This window comes from Pavona decussata, unplaced genomic scaffold, assembly GCF_977016875.1.
Source record: "Pavona decussata unplaced genomic scaffold, jaPavDecu1.1 SCAFFOLD_91, whole genome shotgun sequence".
Taxonomy (NCBI): domain Eukaryota; kingdom Metazoa; phylum Cnidaria; class Anthozoa; order Scleractinia; family Agariciidae; genus Pavona; species Pavona decussata.
In genome coordinates this window covers 955,511-981,960 of record NW_028145508.1, presented here as the reverse complement: position 1 = coordinate 981,960, position 26,450 = coordinate 955,511, and the positions used below count along the sequence as shown (strand labels likewise).

The 26,450-nt window shown below is 37.9% G+C and overlaps 1 protein-coding gene across 1 annotated transcript; it reads right to left on the bottom strand.

Annotated features, from left to right (window-relative positions):
- LOC146474102 (uncharacterized) lies at positions 1 to 26,351 on the bottom strand. Its single transcript, XM_085117373.1, has 22 exons — positions 26,077 to 26,351; positions 22,778 to 22,882; positions 22,419 to 22,461; positions 21,736 to 21,814; positions 21,114 to 21,158; positions 20,555 to 20,607; positions 19,695 to 19,774; positions 19,160 to 19,206; positions 18,580 to 18,667; positions 18,046 to 18,134; positions 17,878 to 17,935; positions 17,342 to 17,439; positions 16,561 to 16,632; positions 15,279 to 15,347; positions 14,129 to 14,166; positions 11,537 to 11,725; positions 10,918 to 11,076; positions 3,552 to 4,509; positions 2,445 to 2,513; positions 2,286 to 2,345; positions 1,899 to 1,965; positions 1 to 1,766 (listed from the first exon to the last, which is right to left on the bottom strand). The coding sequence occupies exons 1-22, from the start codon at positions 26,200 to 26,202 to the stop codon at positions 1,689 to 1,691; spliced, it is 2,670 nt and encodes an 889-aa protein (XP_084973499.1). The 5' UTR covers positions 26,203 to 26,351; the 3' UTR covers positions 1 to 1,688.
- Positions 26,352 to 26,450: the final 99 nt, after the last annotated feature.

Sequence of the window (26,450 nt, the reverse complement as noted above, 5' to 3'; positions counted from 1 at the left end):
TTGTTTTTAAAATGCTTTTATTTGATAAATTAGTTACCATTTACCGTCATGGTATACAGATTCCCTTAAGGAAAACTATTAGTCATTTAACTTATTCGCATATCAATGTCGTTCTTTCTACATACTAAGTCATTGTTGCTGAACAATATTTGACCTGATTTAACGACTAAAACTCCAGCTAACTCCCGTTTTAGCTAACTAACAAATAAAACTTCAGCTTAAAACAATCTCTCGCCAGCTTTGTATACAATTTTCCAGAGTTGACATGCAGCTTTAAATAGTGCAAAGACAGATATTGCATTACAAAAAATGAGAAGAGGAACAGATGGGAAGGAATTTCGTCTAAGATTCCAGGAGTTGCAGAAGAAAAAATAAAGTCAAAAGGAGTTCTAATACAATTGGATTGAGAGTAATATAGTCAAAATAGTTCTCAGGTTAAAGGTAAATCGCCCCAAATTGGAAGAAATTAAAAATTCACGAAGTATTTCAATTAGTTTTGTAGCTGTAGTGACATTGTTCAATATGCAAAGCTCGCATTTTTTTCTGGATTATATTCTGCATTTCGGTTTGAAAATCTCATGGGTGCCACACCGGGCACCCTTTTGAGAAAGGCCCTTTAAAATGCCCAAAGGCGGCTTCCTGGGCCCTTATAATCCAGTTTCTAGAAGAAAATCTTGATTTTCCACTTATTAAATGAAAAACCAAAACGAATGTTTCTTGTCGCACGCCTTTTCCCGCGCTTGCAATCAATTACATGAATTTGCGTTGAGTGCTGATTGGTTCACTGTGTCGTTGCGTCGGTTACGATTGGCTAGTACTATTTCGGTATAGGTTTTAAGCAAGAGTGGCCGATACCAGTTTTTTAAAATCGATCCGATACCAGTAAGACATTAACCGATATTTGGTATTTTTTTCGATATCAATATTCGATACCGATATCGTGACGTCATCATCCAAGACTACTCTGTGATGATATCACCTACACTCTAAAAACACCTTACACTAACACTCTATGGTCCGTAAACTTTAAACAAAAAACACAGCCCTAGCAACTGTTTAACACTAATTTTGTGATACTTCCTTAAAGCTCAATACAACGACACATACAAAACGGAAAAATAATGGTTTTAAGCACTAAAACAGCCTTTAGATATTCAAGTGAGCAGTCACGTGGAGAGTATCGGACGGAATCCAAACAGCCGATATTTCTCGGAAGTAGCGATATTTTTCAAGGAAACCTGAGTATCGGTGAAATGCAGTATTTGGTATCGCTATCGGCGGTGTCTTTTAGTTTGAAGACGCTTAATTGAAAACTGTTCTTCACACGACAAACTACACGAGAGCTCGTATCTTTTCAGTCCTAGTACAGTAGAACTAAATAAATTCAAAACAATGCTTAAAAAATTAAGATGATGCTTAACAGATAACATGATTATAAGAATATTTTATGATTATTAGAACAGAATGGAAGTCTGGGTTTTGACATTCAGTTAGTATCGATTTAAAATAATTTTACTGTACAAATTAAAAAGAAACTAGTTATGTTTTAAAAATGGTTCATTACGTCGCCAGCTTGCATGGAGTCGATAATTTACATCACAGACCGTCAGGGCTAAAGGACTTGCGTGACATTTCATGGCAATAGCGTTACAAGACCGTAGCTTGCGTGACGCGTCGCAGCTGTGACGTTACAAGTCAGTCACTTGAACTAGTTTGTTGCTGGAAGCGCTCTGTTCCAAGGATGGCGTGAACAAAGGCGAATCAGCCTGTAAAAAATTGGAATAAACTCAAGTCAGTCCGACATTATTTCATCAGGTTTGGGACAACATACGCCAAAATCAGATTTCTGCCGTGAGAATTGAACAAGGGACAAATCCTGAAGATTAAACGCAACCTACTCGATTTTCTTTTGCTGTGAATAGGTTGTCAATATGCAGTGGCGTCTGCTTGGAGTTCGAAGGTGACCTGGAGAGATACAATATGACAATAATTACAATGAGTATATGACGTAACGTAATTATAACAACAATTACTAATATCTACTATCCCCAGAGTCCTTCGTTAGTCCTTGAAATCTGGTCTTCTTTCTCTCTTTTATATCTTTACCATATTCAGTTAGTATTCATATTTCAACTGACCCTCTAGACTGCAAAAGAGCCGCTTTTTTCTCTCTTAAATCAATCGAAAGGCGCGAAGCACCGACAGCGTGGATCCCCGCGCGCTTCGTGCAATTGATCACACGTGGAAGACGGTTGTTTTACTATTTATCGTTACGGAAGACTTACATTTTCGCGAGATCATTCAGAGAATGCGTTTTGTTTTTTCTTGACAATCTATTTTCATTCCTGGAGAGAACAAACAAGCAAACATGATGAGGTAGTTGATAAAAAAAACAAACAATCTCAACGAATCAACATGTGATAATTGACTGTAAATACACGTACCTCTGAAGATTATCAGCGTCTTCATTTTGGTTGAAAAAGGTTCGCAAGTCAGGGAGAGAGCTTCGTTTCCTACAAAAAAAAAAAAAGAAGAACAAATTTATTAACCGCCACTGTAATTTAACATTTATTCCTCGAGGAAGTGTTGGACATGAGATGATAGATAGTTGGTTATAATCATCCCATATCTAACAGGCGTGAGGGAAATAATTGTTTTATTAAAAACAACCAGGAAATATTTGTTACAACTTGGTGTGTTCATTTTGCAAGAAAGACCAGTAGACAGTTTAACGGCCGCTATTTCGCGGGCATGGTATAATTGTTAATTATTCTACGAGCGCGCGTTGGATATGAGATGATAGATAGCCAATGAGGCGCGCACCTTCGAGTTGGCTATAATCATCTCATATCCAACAATGGTCGCTATTACACGGGCATGGTAAAATGGCTCATATACTAAGGCCGCTAAGCCAATAAAATCCCTGGAATTGCATTACACAATGATCCAGTTTTTAATACTGAATTATCTACTGCTAGGAGAGAACTACCTTACGTCACAATTAATTGTAATTTCTTTCTTTGTTGGTTCGAATAAATTGTTGTTGTTAGGTATTGCCGAACTATGAAAAGAAAACACTGAACTTGGTTATTGTAGAACCTGAATTAACCTTTTAATCACAATATACCCTTTAAGGACGGTGCCTACTAATACCGAAGTACTTTCGCGCGGTTTATGACTATGCGGGAAAAGCAAATCTTTGCAAGGGCTGTTGGAATTCAAAAAGAAAACTGGGTGTAACCACGCATTTTTTAGAGATAATTAGCGCACAATTATTCTAAAAGGCAGTAAAATACAAAGCAATGTACGGCGTTTTCTACCAAATTGAAGCTTTATTATCTCTGAAAAATGCATGGTTTCCCCCAAAGTTCATTTTGGATACCAAGAGCACTTGCTGAGTTCTGCTTTCTCTGAATAGTTTTAAACCGCACAAAAATATCCCTGTATTAGTAGGCACCACCCATAGGAAACCCGAGTATCTCCTGATGCGCAGAACGTCTGCGCAGTAACAAAAGTAGGCACCGTCCTTAAAACGAGCAAATAACCCTAACCTCTTTTCCCGCGTGTTTCTATCTCGAAGCAGCTTTTCATCTGAAGCAGAACAGCCTGCAAAGTAGGTGAGCCGCTTGCTGGTATCCATCTTGCTCCTGGCATTCGGGATGAACACATGGAAGCTTCGTTGCATATCTACAAGGTAATTCCCTCGTTTACCGCGTTCGTCGTCAAGATCCGTTTCCAAGTAATTCGGAGCGTAAGGGGCGTTCGGAGGAACCCGGATGTCAGGACGAGCGAGATTGGGACTGCGTTTCCCGGATGTCTTTTCGCTTGGTAATTTGACGCGCAGTCTTTCATCTTTGGGTTTCCTTTTGTTGGGCTTCTCCTTTTTACCTTCCTCCTTGACGTCCGTGTTTTTCATAAGATCCAGAATGCGAAGATTACGTTTGGATGCTCGACCCGTTGACGGCCTTTCGCACGCTACCGATATGCCTGAGTCTACGTCCGTTTCGGGTAGGGAGAAGATCTCAAGTGGAGCTTTCTTCGCCATCGACGTTTTCGTCACCCCAGCGAACGACTTGTTACGCGTGGCTTTCTTATCTGTTTTCGGAGAAGACGCACCCTTCGCTTCCTTCGAGTACGTTGCTCGTACATTAGCAGGCAGCGAGGCAGATCTCATGTGAAGATTCTTCGGCCGATCATCCGGAAGCCCGTCGGAGACGTTCGCTTTCTTCTCAACGCTTGCGATAGGCTCGTTTGAAGCTCCGAGCGATTCCGAAAACTTTTTGTCGTCGTTCTTCGCGACTTCGGACGTAGAGGGCAGATACGTGGCACCATCAACGGACGAATTTGACGGCAGTTTCTCGTTTCTGGGACCGTTCTCGGGTCTAACATGGCCATTAGAATTCGATCGTTTGGGGAGCTCGGTTGTAATGACCGCCTTCCCTGTGAGACTTGTGACTTTCATCGATTCCGTTTTCCTAACACCTCGACGATTTCTCATGGAGCCAGGACCTAAAAGATGCAAAAAAAGTTGTCAATACAACCTTAGTGCGGCCTAACGGATGGCCAAACAGTAAACAGCAAAAAAAATTGCTGCAACTTGCGTGCGAATTTGACATTGGGGAGCTTTAGCGACGGCAACGGCGACGACAGCGAAAACATCACTATTTATTTTTAACAAGTAGCCAAGTGCATAATTATGGCACCAGAACAGCCAACCACTACCGATCGCATTCTTGTCGCACAAATCTTAAGCAATTTACAGTTCTTTACCAAGGTCCCAAAATCTGGAACTCCGTCTCAATTATTCTTCATCTAGTTTTTGTCATCTTTAAGGAAAAAATGTTGCAGTTTTTATCTGTAAAATCATGAATTGACTAAGCCGCACTTACGCAGCACCATATTTTCTGTTTATTAATGACAGCCGAGGTGGCCTCTCTTATAAGCCTGGTGGTTTCTTGAGGTCTCCTCGCCATTACCTTGACTTGTAAATTGAATGAATTTTTCTTTTAGAAAGGCAAATAAATGATGATGATGATTCGCGTTTTTTCAAACGTCGTCGCGGTTTTTTTTTTATCTCGCTTTAAATGTCACATGTAGGTGAAATTTCCTGGGGTCGAATCCTTGGAGACCGCACCCAAGTTAAGAAAGAGAAAGAGAAATTCGTCTTTGTATGTTTACGTCCTCCATAAAACGTCCCATCAGTCCTAGTCGTGCAGTGACGGCAAAGAAATGAACCAAAAAAGTGTAATGCATGTGCAGAGTTGTTGTTTGACTATTAAGCCCATTAAGCCTATTGCTTTTTGCTCGTTGCCGTCGGCGTCGTCGTTGCTAAAACTCCCTATTGATCAAAGTGAACGCGAGTCATACCGCAAAATTTTTAAGTAACTACAAAAGTCCTGGTCAAACGAAATCACAATCGTCAATAGTTTTCAATTTTCGGCGGGCGATAAATTGCGACTGTTGCCCTGACCTAGCGGAAGTAAAGACCCAGAAAACCGAGCCAGAAAAAGCAGAAAATATACCAGAACACAAAGGTTAATTTACCTTTAGTTACTAACTCTGTTGATAAACCAAACAATCGTTTCTACTCCCCACCGACGGAGCACCACAGTTTCTTTAGGAAAGCAATAAGTGATCACCCCACTTTAAAGTGACTGGTATCGTCAGATTCGATTGTAATATCTTTCTGGTATTGTATTTACCTGACGCTACTTAAACCAGCTTCTCAAGCTTATTATTAATAACAATAGAGGCACATGCACGGGAAAGCATTCAAATGCAAATCTTTTCAAAATGATCTTCTCCTCACTGCTACTTCTAATTAAACAAACAGAAAGTTAAGTAGATAAAGTAATTCATTTAATGCCCATAACAAGGGGAGACCTTCCACAATCTCCCAAGCCAGAGGCTCATGATAAAGTGCTTGACAATAATCCAGATCGAATTGGAATTTGAAAGAAGATTGTCTAGTTGTACAGTTTAGGCGAACTAACTTAGAAATAGACTTTGCTGACTTCGTAAAGCGAAGAAGAGGTTCATGAAGTGGTCTTCTCGTAAGCTCGTTCCAGGGTCTCTCTGTTTCCTGAGAGCGAACAGAGAGGGGAAGAGGAGAGATCCTGGAAACGAGATTGAACCTACAATTGTAGCTTCCTTTTTTTGTTTATTGGTTCTCAAAACTTCTTCCTCGAATGCCGTCTTACTCAGTTTACTCTCCACAATCTGAATGTTTCAAACCGGTGAAACTTTGGCGATTTTCATCCTTTGCTTTGGCTTTAAAAACCCACCAAAACACTTTCATTGCGTGCGTACACAGTTATGGCTAATTTCGCTAAAGGCCGTTAAGTTCCCAGTGCGTGTCGTATTCGCGGGTGTGCAACTCAAACGTTTCCTTTTAGCAAAAAATACCGCAACTTAGCAAGCTAGAAACACTCAGAACTAGACTACAAAGTAGCCTCTCATTTCTCTCAGGATAGTATTGACAGTGGGTGAAACACGCGACCACACGCGAAAATCCTCCACCGGGAGTACACGCGAAACAGAAGAGATGTTTTCGCGCGAGTTCGCGCGTCATGAACGTTATAATGCCCCGTAGAAAAATAACAGACCAATCGTCACTAGGAACGTGTTTGACCATGAAAAGAAAACTTCAAACTATATAAAAACATAAATGCATGCGCTTTTTATCTCCCTTCTTGGTATTGGATATTGTGATGAAACGCGCTGCCTCTTCAAGTTGCCTGATCCTAAAAACGCTGCACCAATATCGCCGATGAGTGACTTTTTGCTGTTGCACGCAAGTAACATTGTTTGCCATTATACAAAATTACCCTATTTTCTTTTCACAGCGACATTTTATAAATACGAGCGGTTTTTCAAGGAAGGTAGTCATTTGACGTTATTTTGCTTTGTTTCAGAGTAAATTTAAAAAGGTTACCTCGAAACTATTCTTTTTAAATAGGAACTTGTGGAAAAAATTAACTAGTCGCGACGACTAACCCAATATTCCGCTTTCTTTTCTCTACTCAGGAAGTTATTACGAGGGCGTGATCCTCTCGAGAGTAGAAATGAAAGCCGGAAAACTGTGGGTGGAGAATAGAATGAAAGTAAAGTTTTCGGCATCAAACTTTCGTATATTACGATGCACGGCTCAAGGACTTTTTCTCTTGTCGAAAATTCTGGAATCTTGATGAGCAACACGCCATCTTCCATGATAAAAAAATTCAACTCGCAATGGTTATAATTAGCTGAAAAGAAAATTGGCAATCTTCCTAAATTAAATAATTGGAAAACAAAATCTAGATCAAATATTATTAAAACAGAAAAGTACTGCGAAATTTTACAGCTTTCCTTTGTGTTAACAGGCTTTAGGATTTCATTTTCACAACCGCTGAGCTATCATTTGAATGATCACACTTTCGAATTTCATTCGCGGACTCAAAACGGAAAGAGATACCTTACACCAGCACCGCAGGAAAGTACTGTTCTTAATAGCTTTCAGATAAATGGTCACACCTCAGGATTTCATCCACAGACTCAAAAGTTAGAACCACCTTGTACAGCATAATAACCAGCACCACAGGAAAATACTGCTCAGTAGCTTTTATTTGAATGGCCTCATATTAGGATTTCCTCCACAGCCGCAAAATTTAGAGCGAAATTTTCTCACCCAACAATGCGATAACGAAACTTTTCCCGTACCACGGTTTTCGAAACTGAAAACTGATTCAAGTTGTAATGGACAATGAAAATTTTAAGAATTTTAAGCAAAACCAATGGATACACCGCCAATGCTTGAATTTTTGTTTCCAAAACATCTCAGCACAAATTCATAAATAATCGATGTTACATTTAACAATTCTAGACTTTCCACGTGCAATATCATTGTTTGTTTTACACATCAAATTGGCTTTTAATGGCTTTTTACGACTCGCACAAAACTTGAACTTTTTAGAAATACGACAATTTTAACATAGCCTGACGACGAAATGAAATGAGAAACATAATAGCTTTCTGCTAGTTTCATTCTTTATATACAGCACGCCTGTTTAATTGATGACTTCCGCGCGTGTTCGCTAACCATATAACAACTGTCGATATGATAAAACTTAGTAAATGTTGATAAATACACAGCTTGCGTCAACGTTTGCACTGTCTCACAGATATCACCAAAAAGTTACAATGATTTGACAGAAAGTTAAAAGTGTGAATGACAACTTCCTTAATCCGCTTCGCGCATATCATTATCAACAACAAAATCCGTCAACAGGTTATGCTTTTCAAACGAAATTCAAGTATTTCAAACACAAAACCTTAGCATAGGCAAAAACTAAATATTGCTTTCTAACTACACCAGATAATTCACATCTTAGACACTTACCAAAACAAAACGTTATAATAATATTAAATAAGCGAGACAAACCTGCCAATGAATCACAAAGGGAAATGTAAAATTTACAAGGTTAGCGTAAGGACAAACCTTCGAAAAAGTTGTCTAAAGTCCGGCCAAAATCGGTTCTCGGGCGTGAAAATTTCATGTCTGATAATTGCAGTTGTCTGTGACCAGCAAGAGAAAATGCCATGCAATGAAAACTTTCGAGAGGTGTTCAGCCGCCACCGGTTCCAGTTCCCACTAAAACAAATGTGCTTTTCTAAGAATTGACTTGAAATAAATAAGCACATGCATGACGTAGTGTAAATAATAAACATTCTTCGCACTTCTTAGACCTTCTAAGCTTCAGTGACTCGAGTACATTGAGCTAAAAATTATCACAATTTGCTCTTAAATCGATACCACCACAAATAACTCACCGTTTGATACTCTCCCAATAAAAAAAATTTCCTTAAAATTACAATTCCAGTATTCACGACTTGTTTTTGTACAATTGAAAGGAAAATTCTTAGAAATAGCACGAGTTTCCAGCGTGACTGCAATATTTAAATGCGGGATTCCCCGAGGCAATAATGAATGATTTATAGCGATAGAGAAAATTCCCGAAATATTTAAAACGGAGAAAACGCCTTTATCTGGCATTCGTCCCTGTTTTTAAAGATTCTGTATTAACACAAGCAGACGACGACACATTCTGCGAGAAGTGTGGAAGTTCAGTATTCAGTCCTCATTTTGCATCTAACGCTGAAATTCAACCAAAATTTCGGCGGTGATCTCAGAACATTTTTCAGCTAAAATAAAGTCGTTAAAACAAATCTGTTGAAAGATTCAAGAAAAAAAATTCGATTTCAGAATAATTTAGAACAGTTTAAAATTAGCCTTGACCAAGCTTGCAGAACAAACTAACTTCAACCAACAGACTGAAGATAAAAGAATTTATTTCCGGCGTGACAGGAACCGTTAAAGTAATCCAAGGAAGTATAAAGCTTATTCTACTTCAGCATAACAGAATTAAAGGTTTAAAAGGCTAACAGTCTTGGGGCTGAAATAAAATCCACATGTTTTGACAGATATATCTCTTATGTAAGTTGTTCTGACGTCGCTAACGCCTGTTATACAATAAAAATTTAAACAAAACATCTCAACGGCGATTTTGTTGTATTTCGTCAAACCACTCAAATATTTGACTAAAAAAAACCTTCTATAATGTGAAATTGCTGTTAGAGCACCGTGAAGAAAATATTACGCGATTTCTCCGAAGAAAGATCAAGCTATAATCAGGTTTTTGCGTTTCCTCTACACAGGAAGAACTTGAAAAAATTGGTCGCTATCCATTTCCATCCAAGCCATCCGCAGCGAAACAAAATTAATACCAGTTCCTGTACCCTACATGTAATAGGGATATTGTCCACAAAATTGAAACATTATTTTGACGATTACGTCGATTCAAATATGTATTTTGGCATTTAAAGTGACACAAAAAATAGGTGATCCAGCCCCTTTAACTTCGTTCACAACGAGTCCAAGCGCTCTTATTTGAAGGTATATGTCGGGCAAGAAGCTGATTATCTTTCGAACGTAAACCATAAATTACTGTAGCCGGAAAAACTAACGGCGAATTAAGACTTCTTGGGCGAACGTTTAAAGTTATGAACCGGAAAGACCCGTGCAAAAATAGATAGTGCGGTTTCTGAGTTCAAAAGTCGGTTATGACTATTTGGAAGTAATTGCTGTACGTCTGAAAAGAAAAACTAAAATTATTGAAAAACAAAGCCGTTATATACACAGCTGGAGTTCAAACCCAGACTCGCCTACAATAATGCTTTTATTTGCAGTACAATGATTTATAATTATTCACTCCCCGTTCTAGTTGTTAAACTATTGGAATAGAAATGACGAAACAACAAAGACTATAATTCACAAATAAGACCTTTTGTTTCTCGCATTCTTCATAGACGATCTGTATTAACTCTTCACGTCAAGCCGTGGTGGGGGTCTAACTAAGGAAGTATTCTTAGAAAATGAAACATCCAATCTATTCCTGTGTATTCGTGTATTATAGTACCAGAGCATTCCACGGATTCTAAAATTTTCTATTGTTGAAGATGGGCTGCAGCGCGCTTCAGCGTAATTGACGACAATAGTTACATTAAACATCCAATCAGAACTCGACAATAGCCCTATAGCAATAGCCCTACAGCACAATCTTGACTTAGCTGGGTTCCTAAAGACTGTTGTTGGTTCTGATTGGCTATTCAATCAATCAATCAATCAATCAATCAATCAATCAATCAATCAATCAATCAATCAATCAATCCAGCAATCAATCAATCCAGCAATCAATCAATCCAGCAATTAATCAATCAACCTTCATACACGATGACTCGATGAGAAGCAAAAGCTACACGTTTGTGAAGTCGTGTCAAAAATAAAACAAAATATGAAATGAATATTTCTTTCGTTTCACTCTAGCGTGTTACCCATGTGCGATTTTTCTCGCGATAACGCAGGAACCAAAGTAAGCTTACCAAAATACAGGGGCGGTTTGAGAATCCTGAGTTGGTCAATAGTGTTGTGATGCTTGTCACCGTCGTCATATTCCACATAGTACTTTCCATGCTCAATGCCAATCACTTTCCCTGCCAGTTTGGCGGGAAGGCTCGGCCAATGAGCGATCACCCGAGTCCCTGGAGAAACAAGACAGTATCACGCTATTTTTAGTAACACATTGAAAATCGAAAAGACGCTATTCGGTTGATAGCAGCCAAGATATAATGACCAAAATTTCATTAACAGACCATCAGAATGCAAAGAAACTATCCACGGATATTTTCGCCGGCAGAATGTCGGGCCGACGATACCAATTTTCGCTGTTGCAAAGCACTAAAAATCGTTTGTACTACATATTGGTTCAACCTTTCGTCTCAGTAGAATCACTATTAATATTTCTTTCAAAGTTTAAATTTAGTGAATTTTTGCCCCAAATCATGATATCTCCCATGATACTGCCCCTTTAACACTTCTCCGTAGCCATCCTTTCGCGCAGTGTTCGCGTTCCCATGAAACGACTCTCGTAGGTTAACTTTCTGCTGGCAACGCAATCAGTTTAAACGCTTGTAAATTAACGAGTTTGAGAAGCTCCCTTACCAATTTCCAAATCGTTAACTTCTGGCGTCTGATCAAACACGACGCATTCCGGGTCGGTCCTGTCATGCGCAATGGTGTCTCCATTATCAAACTTAATATGAAGCATTTCTCCCAGTCCAGTTACTACTCCTTTGTAGTAGTCGCCATTCAGAGCCTTGCCCCACACTCTAGAGCCGACGCGAATATAGCCTGCAAACAACGCATATTACAAGGTTAATATATTTACCTTCTTTAGAAAGTGCAAAACGCGTCACTTTTTATGAAACTTTCAACGGTTGAAACATGGGGAAGAAAGACTAAACCACTAGAACGTTCACCAGCTTTCATTTGAATGGTCACACTTTAGGATTTCATTCACAGACTCAAACGTTTGAACCACCTTGTACAGCATAATAAACAGCACCACAGAAAAGTACTACTCAGTAGCTTACATTTGAATGGTCACACTTTAGGATTTCATTCACAGACTCAAACGTTTGAACCACCTTGTACAGCATAATAAACAGCACCACAGAAAAGTACTGCTCAGTAGCTTACATTTGAATGGTCACACTTTAGGATTTCATTCACAGACTCAAACGTTTGAACCACCTTGTACAGCATAATAAACAGCACCACAGGGAAGTACTGCTCAGTAGCTTTCATTTGAATGGTCACACTTTAGGATTTCATCCAGACTCAAAAGTTTAGAACCACCTTGTACAGCATAATAAACAGCACCCCAGGAAAGTACTGCTCGGTAGCTTTCATTTGAATGGTTACACTTGAAATTTCATCCACTGACTCAAACGTTAGAACCACCTTGTACAGCGCAGAATAAATGTACTGTTCAGGAAATCTGAATGGTCAGCAGCATAACAAACAGCCTCCAGCAAAGTATTGCTCAATACCTTCCATGGCCCCAGCAGTAAGAAACAGTATAATAAACAACATCACGGACAAGTTAAACGAACTATAACCATAAAATTTGAAACGGTACAAATTTGATTACAGAGCGCATGAGAATTGGCAATAGAGCAAGGGAAAGAACTTGAAGCTCTTGCCAAATTATAGTACAAATATAAAATGGAAGGGTGTAGAAGTGTGTTACAGAGTGTTAATCATCAAGGCAGATTTGAAACGTTGGAAAAAGGTTAGACAACTCACCATCATAGGAAGTGTTCGAATTTAGCATTTTTCTTGTGAAAGACGCGAAAAAAGCGAAATCTTCACTTTGCCTGATTCGTCGAGCCTACGAATACGTTTATGACAAGTTCGTGAAAAGAACTTTGAACAGAGAGGGAGAAAAGCTTTCAAACGAATATGTTAAAACCAAATTGTAAACAACACTGTACGTTTCAGAAGAAGATACATTGCAGATTCCAAGAACAGTTTCGTAGTGAGTCCATCAAAGAGATCAAGTAAACAGATAAGAAGCAATGAACACGTTTCGTTAAGCGTTCAGATAAATTTGTAACACAACAGCCATACTGAGGGCAAAACAGCAATTGCTGTCTCACTCATTAAAATATTGCTTAACAAGAGTTAAAAGTTAAATTAAGCGGTGACTTTAATCAGAAGAAACCCTTTTTCTCGTCCAAGTGTGAAGTAAATACCGCATATAGCAAACAACAGCAAACAAATGAGAAACGAAAAACAACAAGTTGCGTATCAGTCGAGTGAACTCAAACCCTGGCATCGATGCACTTTTGCCAACTACTGTCGGATATGAGTTTCAAACAAAGCCAACTATTTATACGCACGTCACACGCAGAAAGCGTTCAAGTTGCGGTTTGGTTAAAAGGACTTTGTTTCGAGTGACCAAGAACACGCCATTGACTGAACGAATGTACTTTTCTTGAGTACATGATTGAATTGTACTAAGGTTTGTTTGTTGTTGTATGTGCGCTTAAGATGCAGCGACAACCGCGACAAAAACAAAAACTGATTTCCTGGTACCTTTAAGTTCGTCAGAATATGAACGGAATTCTCTGAGAACTCAATTAAAAAAATAAATAAAAAGAGTGATTAGCACGATCACGATATAGTAAGTACCCTTTGGAGGAATACGGCCATACAAGCCGTTATTCACTTTGAAAATTGAAATTATAATACGACGATTTGCATGCAAGAATTCTAAGCCGTCGTTAAATACAAGATTTTATTTATGTGGTAAGTATTTCCCACTTTACAAAAAGCGAAACACGTGAACTTGAGAAAATCTGCCCCTCGCAAGCTAATTATTCACGAGAAAAATGGAGGAAATAAAATTTTAATTAACTAAATCGTCTTCCTTTAAAACGTGGGTTTGAAGTAACAGCCGATGAACGAATCACAAATGTGCAGTCCTGAAACCCCAGAGCAAACAGGATTTAAAAAAGCTTGTTATTGTAAAAAGTGGAAATCGGGAGAACACGATGAAAGAAAGACTTGTGACGCATGGAAGAAAACCACAACAACCTTGAAATATGTGTTGGATCGAGTTTGGGATTCGAGCCCGGGTTTTGTGGCCAGTGGCACAAAGAGAGAGACGTTATTTTACTTCTCATTGACCTAAATTCTCCTTTCACCGTAAATATATATCATCTTTTAACTTGTCATTTAGCAACTCACCTACTGTAGGTCTTCTTGAAAATCTTTCGCTTGTCGCCCTGAGGAAAACATTCATGCAAATCAGCTTTGGCTCAATGTCTTGGAAGCGTAGCCCACCTGTTTAAACTCTACGGCAACGTAACACCTCTCTTTCAATAACAACGAGATTTTTGCACCTTAACGTACACTGATACAAAATTTTGAATAAATTAACTATAGAAAATTACCTTAAACGCACCAACGAATTTTGCCACTGTTATCGACTGAACTGATAAATTAATCCTTGCGAAAGCTGCACGAGGTTTGAATTTGTCACTTACAATTTGGCAAGTTTTCATTCCTCAGATCCTTGGGCCCATTTGACTAATACGTCAAATTTCAGCCGAGTTGAAAGTAATTCGAGCACAGATAAGTTGTCGAAAATTGTGGTAAATCAACCTTATAAACATACAAACAAATCCAAAGGGTTAATTAAAAGTTTACACTGCGTTTAAAAACTGTAACAGGATGTTTCACTAGCTGCTGTAACTTTCTTCAGCTAAGAATGTAAATGACTAACCGCCTCCCTGGTGTTATATGTCTATTGAATAAAAATGCAATAAACGTTTTTTTTTTTTTATTCTTGATGAGAGTATTTAACAATAGCGAACCAATCGTGATATGTTCTTGCAAATTCTTGAAGTTTTTTATATGCCTGGAAACGCCACGCTTTAAAATATACAATAAATGTGACTATTATAGTTTTCAAAGCCAGTGTCAACTTTTAACCCTTTCGATTTTTAACCATGTCTGGCAACAAACCAAATATTTTAAGTGTACAAACAGCATATAATACATTTTAGTTTAAGAGGTGTACGCCTTTAAAATAAAACTGAGGGTAAAATCGATTGTCATCTGTAAATAAGCCATTGAGACACTACGTATAGATTTTTAATTAAGCAAAGGCGACTTGCGCCGTTTTCAACGTCTAACATGGTTGGTCGAGAGGACAAAAGAACGAACAACTGAACAATGTTCCCAATCCTAAAAAAACAATGCAGCTGCAGGTTATCAGGGTCCAGTGAAAATAGAGCTTTTGAAAGGTGCAGGGCTAATGATTAGGCAGGTTTTGTTAGCTTGAAAAGGGCTCAGGAGATTGCAACACAGAATAATCTCTCAACGTGTTCAATACCTCTGAATTTTGTGGGATTTTCTGGCGCTCATTCGAGCATCTCTTTGCGCTTGGTGTTCTGTTCTTCCACTGCAAATCAACACAAAATTGGATGTTAACTTCGACTTTTTAAACGAAATCATACCATAGGAATTTGGTTGGTTTTGGTCAAAACACAAAATACTCCATATCAAATGAATTCACTTCTCAAAGTAAAAACAAATCAAAGACGTTAATTAAGTTTGAGCAACTTTTACAATTCGAGTTAGAGCAATGGCTGGCAAGGTTCATTTAGTAACGCGCCGATCAATTCGAGCCTTCAAACCCCCCCCCCCCTCCCCCACGCCCCCACGGGCATACCCCGGACATTTGACCGTGTACCGTGCCCGGGAAGTGGGAGATTTTACCTGGGAGGGGTGGAGAATCTGAATCGGATTTATCTTTTGGTGTAGCTGAATATACCCGTAAGGTTTTTTCTTGTTTGGGGAGTTAAGAAGTTTTTTAAGGACAGGATTTCGCCTTTGTGAACGAAGAACAAAACGTTAGGGAAGCATTAGTTTCTTGCTTTTTGGTTTTTTGTTTGTGTCAGATCGGAGAAAGAAGAAGTCTTTCTCTGTAGCAAGACAGCCACGGGTATTAAAACATGAAGGAACTTCTTCGTAATGTTTTAATACAGCTTTTAGTTGGTAAATGTTATTGGTTAAATTTTATGTATGAGCCCATGATAGGATTTTGAGTAAGCCGGAGCCGTGCCACCAGTAGAACTGGCGGAGGAGGCAGGACCCGTACGAAAGTACGGAAGAGACAGACAAACGGAAAGAAGAATGAACACAATGCCGGAACCACATAGGACACTGAATGACTAACTTAATGACCAGACAAGACGCCCCGATGGCACAAGGCAAAGTGAACAGACACAACCGAATATCTGCACGACCGCACGACCGAAGGAACATTGCCAATTGCCAATTTCACGGTTGTTTTGCTGAATTGGGGGCTTCTGTTTGTTCTTGAAGGGACTTGAACAAGCCAATCGACCAGGGTTTGCCAGGGGGAGGGGAGGCGGGGTGTTGAAGTTTGGAATTGATCAGCGCGGATGACCGATTATCGCGAGAAGTTTTCCGCCTTTGGACTCCAAGAAAAGAACGTTCAGAATCTCAAGCATACACTTCCTAAATCTAAATCAATACTTCACAAACTCCATTATCAGATATAAGACTCAGAGTTCAGCGTTTGTATAAACTCTGTAATGCTAGTACAAATACGGCAAGAAACACTCCAATGTTTAGACATTTATACAGACCTAAATCTGTATCGGGATCCAAATCTTAAGAAACTTGATGTTCTTGCCGGCTTGTTGGTTGTTTTAACAAGTCTGTGGAAAAGAAAACCAACAAGTTATAACCCAGTTTCAATAATTAACTGCACGTAAAAAAAGGCATTCATCTGTCTGAGTACTGTTTGTTTGATACTAACATGGATTCTTGCAAAATATGGAATTTAACGGCTCTCCCACCAATTCACAAATGGAATCAAAAATCTTGTTTTCCTGCTCTGGAATCATGATTTTAAAATATAAAAAAATATAAATGTTCAACAATCTGTTCCAGTCTCCCAGATTCGAAAGTTCTACATCGGGCAAGGGACCACCCACCCTCCCCCCACCTTCAAAAAAAAAGTGCTCTCTAAAAAATAAGCCTCTGAAAAGCGCTTTGAACGAACATCGAGAAATTTATGGGAAGGTAACACGATAAGGATACTTGACTACATAAAATTTTAAGATAAAAGAGCGACTGCTTATTATGTGGATTAAGAGATTAGTCATCATCTCTTATTTTGTGCTTTTGTTTTTATATTTTCCATCAACTTGATAGCAAAGAAATCACTGGTTAAAATTGGGGACGGACCGATACACGTATAGCCAGCGAACACAGACGAATTTCCGGCTGTCGCTTCTCTCCGCCGGCAGAGAGACGTAGGGGTCGAACTTGAAATGGGGGCGAACTAAAATGGGGCGAAATCTCCTGCTGACACCTTCAAAACCCTGTTGATAAAAGCAAACACTAACATACAAACTAACATACCTGAAGAATGTGTGGTGTTCAATGGCACTCTTCCAAAGATGCTTTGCATCATGTGAACTGGGACAATTGTAGGTGAAATTTTCAGGGTGTCTTCGGTCCTGTGAGGGCAAAAAAAAAATGTAAACAGCTTGTCTAGAGGATTAATTAATTATACGAAAGTGTTTAAGTTCACAATTAATGTAATGTTGAAAACACGAGCAGCAGCCGAGTGGTTATAGACCCGATAAAACACGTGCTGCGAGAATTTTGAAGGGCTTCGAAAGCGTGTGTCAAGAGAGTTCATAACAATGATGCTTTTGTGAACGTTGGAAATCAGCATACGAGAAAGACATTTAACACCGCATACTAACAAGGCGGAGGTTTTATCGGGTTTTAAAACCACTGCACGTGATGTTTTATCGACCATTTGATAGGTCAATGGGCTTATGAATTGTTAATGAGTTTTTGAAGAATACTTAAATCGATTATAACGGCATGTCAAACAAAAAAAAAGCCACTTTCTATCGACATCAACAAAGAACAATTGGATTTCATACCTCCCTGTACTCCAGCAGAAACCTGTTTTTCTTGAAAGCTATTTTGGTAATCTTTGGCCTAAAGGATTGAAAACAAATAGAGCGCTAAATGACTTTATGAAAAGCAAAGAAAAACTGAATACTATTAATTAAGGAGGACCAAATCATTATAAATTTATCTTCACTTACCAAGCAAACAGTGCCTTCTTCTCCTTTTCTTTGATGAACCAAATTCCCCGCGGAGTCAAGCCAAGCTGGCACTCAACTTTATTCTCCCCCTGAAACATTTTCAAAAAACAAATTCAAAATTACCCAATTATTTTCAAAACCAAACTTTAGAGCATCCAGACTAGTTATTGGAAGGTCGTGGGTTGGATTCCTGCAGGGGGCTCAGAAATTTTTTCCGAGAATTTACAACGTGTTCTTATTATCTATTTCATTTAAAATAATTTTAAAATATAAAAAGCTTCAGCCTCATAAATAACACATGACTCGGGACAAATAAGTTCTAAAAATTCTCAGAAGTTAAAAATGATTGAAGAGTGGGCTCATGTCACCACTTAAAATATATTGGTGACATATTGAAAAAGGCCAAATATCAGTAAATATTGTGTGCGTATTGGATAGAGTTTAAAAACTGGAAAGTTATTTTTAAAGGAAATCTTTGTGAACAGATAACATGTATGTACAACCACAACTTACAGTGAATTATACATTGCTTACCACAACATGATGCATGTCAATGCCATAAAAATCCATGTTCTTTATAACCTTGAGAAAGCTAACTTCACACTCAGCTGGATTTAAACCACTAGAGGAAATAAAAAATGATCTCTGTAAAAATCTTTTTAGTAATAATGTTGTTGAGGAAGTGACCATATAACTGCCAAATTTTTCTGACTCAAAGACATGAGATTTTTACCCTTGGAGTTCTAGGATTTTTGAAGACAACACAACTATGTCCAAAGGTTTCTGAAGGCTTCCAAAGACTTCCGAAGATTTCTAAAGACATTCTGGATAATTCTGAAGTTTTCAAGAAAATGATTAATATGCTCCACACGGCCTTTCAAAAACCAGAGATTTTGGGGAAAGTATCGTTATTTACTCTTATTTTTTTATTTTTCATTTATTCATGGTTTGAGTTTACAGATTCAGGTCAGCTCAGAATGAGCTGGCATGAGATGGAAGTTTTCAACCCACAGGCATGAGACTCAAGTCTAAGGCGTGAGAGTTGGCAGGTACAGTATGTATAGTGATGTTGTTGAGGAGGTGACCATTCCAAAGAGGGGAACAGCCAACTTACGTAAGGGCTTGATGCTTCTTTTTAATCTCTTTCTCCAACTCTTTTGTCTGCAATACATAAAACAAGACAAGCATTAATAATTATTAAAAGTGGGTTTTATTTTGCTGTAAGGAATTATAATTCAATTTTTTTAATGAATAAATAATGGGTCCTATGAATGTGGAATAGATTTGGATTGCATATAGTTTAATAAGTGTTTAATTAGCTGGGGTTAGGATTTGTGTTTAGGGTTATCCTAAGGTTACAGAAGGTCATCATGATGACAATACCCCACTCAGTTAGGCTTTGAAGTTTTTGAAGTTTTTGAACTTTGAACAATCCTACGCCTGGCAACTGATAACAAATACAACTTAGGAAAAAATCTGACTTAAAAGGGAGTGGAGTCTGGATTTTATTAGATAACTTAGGATTAACAATCTTTGAGCTTTTATGATTAAATTAATTTTACACTTACTGTCAGTACATTTTGATTTGTGGGTTTGTTTAGTAATGCACTGAACCAGAAAAAAGAAAAACCAATTGAAGTTGGGTGTACCTGGTTAGGAATGAACTTGAATTCTGTGATGTATTCAGTTGATGGCTCATGAAGTTCAGGTTCAAAATCTCCAAGATGTGCTGCAAGGGTGAAAATAAGGCAATTACTTGAGGGTTTCTTTTCTTGTTCAAGAATCGAATGTTGTTGAACTTGCACTGTGACTACTATTATCGGGGTCACTTAAAACTGGCCAATCAGATCAGTGAATAATTCCAAAATCTTGGGTTTTGATTGTGACCCCCAGTAACAGTAGTCGCACTGTTAAAGAACAGGCATTACTCTATTCCACATGTTCAACATTTTGATTAGGAGCTAAAGAAAATAAAGCAATTAAGGATGGTGCCTACTCTTGTTACTGCGCATATGTTCTACGCACCTCGAGATACTTGGGTTTCCTATGGGTGGTGCCTGCTAATACAGGGATATTTTTGCGCGGTTTTAAACTATACGGAGAAAGCAGACCTTAGCAAGTGCTTTTGGTTTCTCAAAAGAAAATTGGGGGTAACCATGCATTTTTCAGAGATAATTAAGCTTCAATTTAGGAAAAAAATCCCATACATTGCTTTATATTTTGGCACTTTTTAGAGATAATTATTATTGCTTAGTTATCTCTGAAAAATGCATGGTTACCCCCAATTTTCTTTTTGGATTCCAACAGCCCTTGCTAAGATCTGCTTTTCCTGAAAGTCATAAACCGCACAAAAATACTTCGGTATTAGTAGGCACTGTCCTTAATTAACCAAAAAAAAAAGATTACGGGGATTTTTTAATGAGGCATGAAGACCCTTCCAGCAAAAAACTTGATAGTGCATATTAACGAGAGAAATGTTTTGTGTGCTTCAAACTCATTTGCAACTTACACTGTAAACTGTACGCTGTCAAGTCCACACCAATCTTTAATGGGACCTCAAGTCTGCAAAGTGAAAAGGATGAAGGCATAAGGTATCTCAAATCATATTTACAAATACCAGTAATTTAAAAACTTTAATATTTATCAAAATTTTAAACCAACAGCACATAACTTTTTAATTAAGACTACATCATGTTCATTTTAATACAATAGTTATTATTCAACACATTGTAACACTGCTCAAATATGGCCATGGTGCACTGAGTATTCATCGTCTATAGTCAAAATATAACCTGCAATACATATACATAATCTCTTGTGTCGGGAGACAAATGGCAAAATAAAGATCATCTCCAGGTTTTCTGCAATAAAACTGTCCTTTGTTATCAATAAGTTGAAAACTAATGCAATTACCCTGCTCAATCTTGAAGAACATCCCCAATTTAAGCCCACTTGACCTATGGCCTCGTAGGCTAAGTATCAGGCGATATTCTGTGCAATTTTGTAGGATAATTTATTGTTAAATATAATCATCAATATCTTCACTTATCCTACAAATATGGACTTACTTTCCTCTGGAGATATCCTGCTTGATTTGTAGAAAGAAATGATATCTGCAATAAAGTATAAAATTAATTATCAATTAAAAAAGAAAATTCAAAGTGACTGAAACACAACTTTAACCATACCATACCTTACCTTATGATACCATAACATTTATTTATACAAGATGGGTTTCAGGCAATAGCTTGTGTGTTCATGTTACAACCAAAAAAAAGATTAATAGTAATAATAATTTAAAAATTTGTTACTTATACTATTAAAGAAATATTTATTTAATAAATACTATATTAATACTAATAACAATTATTCCGGAGTCTAGTAGACTATAAAAATGTCATCCCATATGTTTCACGGGATTTCATGTAGGGCGACTTGCACCGCATGCAACATCTTAATATATGGTTGGTCAAAAGGTCAAAGAACGAACAACAGAAGAATGCTCCCAACCCTGAAAAAACAATGCAGCCGCGCGTTATCAGGGTCCAGTGAAAATAGAGTTTTTGAAAGGTGCTGCTGTTCCACGTTAAATTCAATGTGGGGATAGATAACTTAGGGCTTTTACATAAACATGATAAAACTTTCCATATGGCACACACAAGCCTGGGACTCACGCAGACCTAACATTACCTTGTCAGTTCTTCGGTCAGATCTTGTGGATCTGCAGCGTAAAACCTGACTCTAAAATGCAAGGTGAAGGGGGGACCAACTGGAAACAAGAAAACAATCTACATTTTGATACATGTATACAGTATACATCTGCGAATCAAGTACTGTTCGTATAAGAGATTTACCTGGCTAGTAAGAAAGAATTCAAAGGAGAAATTTGCCGGCTTCTCCTCGACTGGTAAATGAAAATGACTATTAATATTGAAATGTCTATTATAGTACAGAACGTTTGGAACTGAGGCAAAATTAGAAGGACTTGTATGGAGTCATCGGGGCATAACAGAGCTAATACCTCGCCCCCAAATCGCAATAAGATGCTGATTTTTGGCAAGTAGACATTTTTCATCATGCTCTTTTCAATCATATGAAAAAATTCCATAATTTCATAAATTTAGTTTTTATGACCTCATCACTTTTAATTAGGACTCTTTTCCTGAGATGTCTCAGATGAGTATTCAACAATCTCGTTCATATTTTTGCCCACGCAGTTTTCTTCCTCTGCACATGAAAAACAACTGAGGAATAGTGAAATTGTGAGACAAGCGTTTTTCGATTTTGATACAAGAACAACATGAAGATTTGAAAAAGCAAATAATTAAAATTCTGTCATATGCACTTTAAAGGATTAAACAGGGATCTCTTACTTCTGACTTGTTTCTTGATTTTTTTCAGTGGATCCAACCAGTGCTGGTAAATAAATAAACAAACAAACAAATAAAATAACATGTGCATGATACAAATTATACAACTGTGGGTGACCTGTACCATTTGCAATGTCTTACGTGGTTGGTCAAGAGGACAAAAGAATGAACAACAGAACAATGATCCCAATCCTAAAAACCAATGCAGCTGCAGGTTATCAGGGTCCAGTGATAAAAGAGCTTTTGAAGGATGCAGGTCTACTGCCAACTGTATGTATGCAGTTAAAAACACTTCAAATCAAAAGCAAGTACACTATTATTATTATTATTATTATTTATTTTGAACAAACAATGCAACATACTGAGACTTGGTGTGTGTCCATAAACTGGAGACCAAAGTAGTCCTTTTCCACTAGATCAAGGTTCTTGAAAACAAGATCAATAATCTCTTGTCCTTTGGCCTTTTTCTAAAGAAATGAATGAAGAATTGAACTTAGTACATACAGCTGTACATGTAGTTAGTGCCTTATCAGACTAAGCCAACTTAAAGTTTGTAACCTGCAAATTATTAATGCCTCACTCTTTTTAAGACATGTGTCAATCTTCTCCTGGACCCAGTCGTGCAAAGCCTGATTAAGCTAATCCTGGATTAACAACAACTTTGGTTCGAGTTTAATTACACAACAATAAAGATTTTTCAAAATTAACATTTTTGTCCCTCAGTTTTGACGTTGACTTTTCTTTACCACTAGCTTAGAGTTTAAAAACAATTCTAATGAGCAAGCAGAAAACCTCGGTTAACTTTTAATCATGGATTAATGTTAATTGGTTTTCGAACAACCAGGCCCTGGGAAAGAGCAAGACTGGGTTCAAGAGAGCAGCAGATCTACAAAACTCTGCCTTGTGGTTTACAAGCTGGAACATACTCGGTTTAACATGCACACACAAAAAGAGACTGTCAATGAAAAGGTAAAAAAAAGAAGTTTGAACAATAATCATTATTAAAGACCTCTAACAATGTTTATTGAATTGATTTTCTGCATTTAACTGCATGAACATGCAACAAGAAGGACCCAGCGCTTGAGTTTTCTCTTCGCCCTGTACCCCACTTGGGAGCCTGTTCGCGGTAACTTCGCAGTACCTACTGTAGTCTTCTCCTGCTGCCTAATGCTTAGTCTTGTCTCATGTTAGTATGTTGCATTCTGATTTATAATTTAGAAATATTGTTCCATTTTCACATGACTTCTCTATAATTAAATTGATTAAAATGTACATTTGTATGAGTAGAAATTAAAACTGTAAAATGCCATTTTTTTTTTCTTATTTCCAGTCATTTGTTCTCTGAACTCCTGATACCTTGCCTTTTTTAATTTCCCTTGAAGGTTCGAGTTATCAGGAGTTCACTGTAAATTATTTAGTTTTATCAGCTGACTTCATAACTAAGGTGAATTGGCCAATGTAAAGAGATTCAAGAGCTGTTGTTTCTAGCGTACTAGCTCTTCTTCATCAGCGTGAATCCGCTCTAATTTGCTCTTACAAAGGGTAGCGCTCGAAATGACAGCTCTCGAGTTCCTTTCTGGTGGTCAATTTACCTTATCTAATCAGCTGTTACTCAGTCGATGAAAACAAATATTTGTCTGGATAAGATAAGTTCATCTTTGGAAAGTTCCATCGCTGTTTCAGCACAGGTATAAACATTTGTACGGGAGGAAAAATTCAAGGAAAATTAAACATACACTTTAGCTCTTAAGCTCTCCTTAGCGATCCACAAAGGAAATTTGATCCAGAATAGGAAGTCTGTCTCCAAATGAACTGATATTGAATTTCAACTAAATATAGCTAGGATTACTGTGATGAGCAGCAAAACCCCGGGGTGGGGGGTACTCCCTTATAATTATGGGCTATATAGGTATGTGCGGCACCAAAGAGTATGGTTTTTCAGCCGCCTTGCTCATAAATTAAATAGGGTATCAGTTTTAGCCATTTTGCCGCCATTTTGGTAATAAATAGGGTATTGACTTTTTCACTCTAGTTTTGAATTCGTTTTTTTTTTGTTGTTGTCATTGTTTTTGAAAAAGCTACTTCTTCATCATGATGTTTACAGCAACTGCGTACATTCCGCAACGGCTTGTCATGCGCTCTGGTCACGCACTGGGCTCCAGGGGTTTTTGAAATGAATTTCACCAGACACTATCAAGTCATAAATAGGGTATAAAATTTTTGGTCAGGTCATAAACAGGGTGAGGGTTTTGGGAAGCGGGCCGCACACCCCTATCCAATTTTTTTTGTGAGTACCCCCCCCCCCCTCCCCGGGAGCAAAACCAACACAGATTTCACTTTTTAGACAGTATATATAATCATTACCTAATGAAAAAGTTCAGAAAAAGACAATAATTAAGTTAACTTCATCATGATTTTTGGTGTTGAGAAATATCCACATGCATGCAGTATCTTTTAATTTAATCACTGATAATGTTTTTTTATTGTTATTATTATCATTAATTTAACCCCCTGGTTAATTTTTACAGAAAAATGATAAAGGAATTAGTTTTGAAAAGCCAGACAACAATCGTATAACCACAACTATTGTGTCACAAGACAGCCAAAACTGTGAACGAGGTCAAGCTTGTAGTGACAAAGTGTAGTGACAGACACATAAGACAAGTACTGACAAGATCACAGAAGTAACTAGGTTACTGATACCATGAATGGCATTTACAATTCATTAAAAGTTTTCATTTGCAATAATTTGTTTACAATAAAATCAAAGCAAAACAAAATAAAAATGCTATTGTCGGATCGCTATTTCCATGGAATCTTGTCCCTCCTTAATAAGCTTTTAATTTGACTAACACAAATTGTGTCTGTCATCAAAGGCGATATCTCTCCCGGATGTTATTTGGATTATACCAAAGGTTAAAATCCGTAATCTGACATTCTATGAAGCAAGATTGTCTCACAGAACAGCATATTCTTTGTGAAGTCATCCGAATCCGCAAATTAAAATAAAATTAAGTAGAAACAACGAACAAACGCATTCGACACGCAAGTTCGAGAACATCTAGCAAGTTTGGAGGCGTGCATTGTAAGCTTCTTATCCCGAAAGAAATTTTAATTTTCTACGGAACGCCCCGCAAAACATCTTTCCTTACGTTAAAGGTCAGCTTAAACTGATCCAATTTTGCTGACTGTTCTTTTGCTTTGCTTTTAATATCGTTTTCAAACTTTAAATTAATACACAACTTCGTTAGCAATTCTTACATATAATATACAGCCGACAAACGTCAGAGACAGCGAGGATTGTAAATACAATGTACACCAGTTATAAAAATATATTCAATTGCTTTGCCCGATCTTATCTCATCAAAATAGATCCCCAAAACGTACAAAATATCTACTGTTTTCTGGGGCTTTGACAAATATTAGCTTTTCTGGAAACATTCCTTTATGGCGAGATCATTCATGCAAAACAAGTCCGAACGTACGTTATATAAGCTTATATTTGACGGAAATTGACCATTCTCAACAGTTGAAATCAGCAAGGTCATTCCCAAACGACAAACTCGTGGCCATAACTCAGACCCTCGCCATCAATAGCTCTAAAATAAGGCGTTGGATTGTTAATTTACACACAGCATATCTTTGAACTTGTGAAACTTACGTGCAAATTGAATGAGAGGTCACTTCCATCGAGTAAGACGATCACATAGTCCAAAGCATGTTTGTCTTTCTTCTCCTCCTTGTCCTTTCCGAAACGCCGGCGAAATCTTCTGCTCAGCCGATACATTGTGGAATACGGGCGCCGATGTCTTTCACTTCGAAATCAATGGATCATGCCTTCTGAACCGGTAAAAATTGTCAGGTTTCACTTCATCTTTATTTATTTCTGGGCCTTATTCTTCGCTGCATTCCTCCCATTCCAATGCTTCTGAGCCCGCGAGCGACACGGCCTTATCAAAAGATCTTCGGCATCGGTCGAAAATAGTCGTACAATATCCGGAAATCATTCTGGAAGACTGGGTCAAGCTCTCCTCT

Bases quoted from the DNA above. Each gene is read 5' to 3' on its own strand.
- LOC146474102 (XM_085117373.1), bottom strand. From the start codon at position 26,202: ATGTATCGGCTGAGCAGAAGATTTCGCCGGCGTTTCGGAAAGGACAAG. The intron at 21,815-22,418 runs GTAAGAGATCCC...TCTTGTTTCCAG, and splicing joins AATCAAGAAACAAGTCAGAA to TTGGTCCCCCCTTCACCTTG. The intron at 4,510-10,917 runs GTAAGCTTACTT...TGCATCTTTTAG, and splicing joins CAAACCGCCCCTGTATTTTG to GTCCTGGCTCCATGAGAAAT.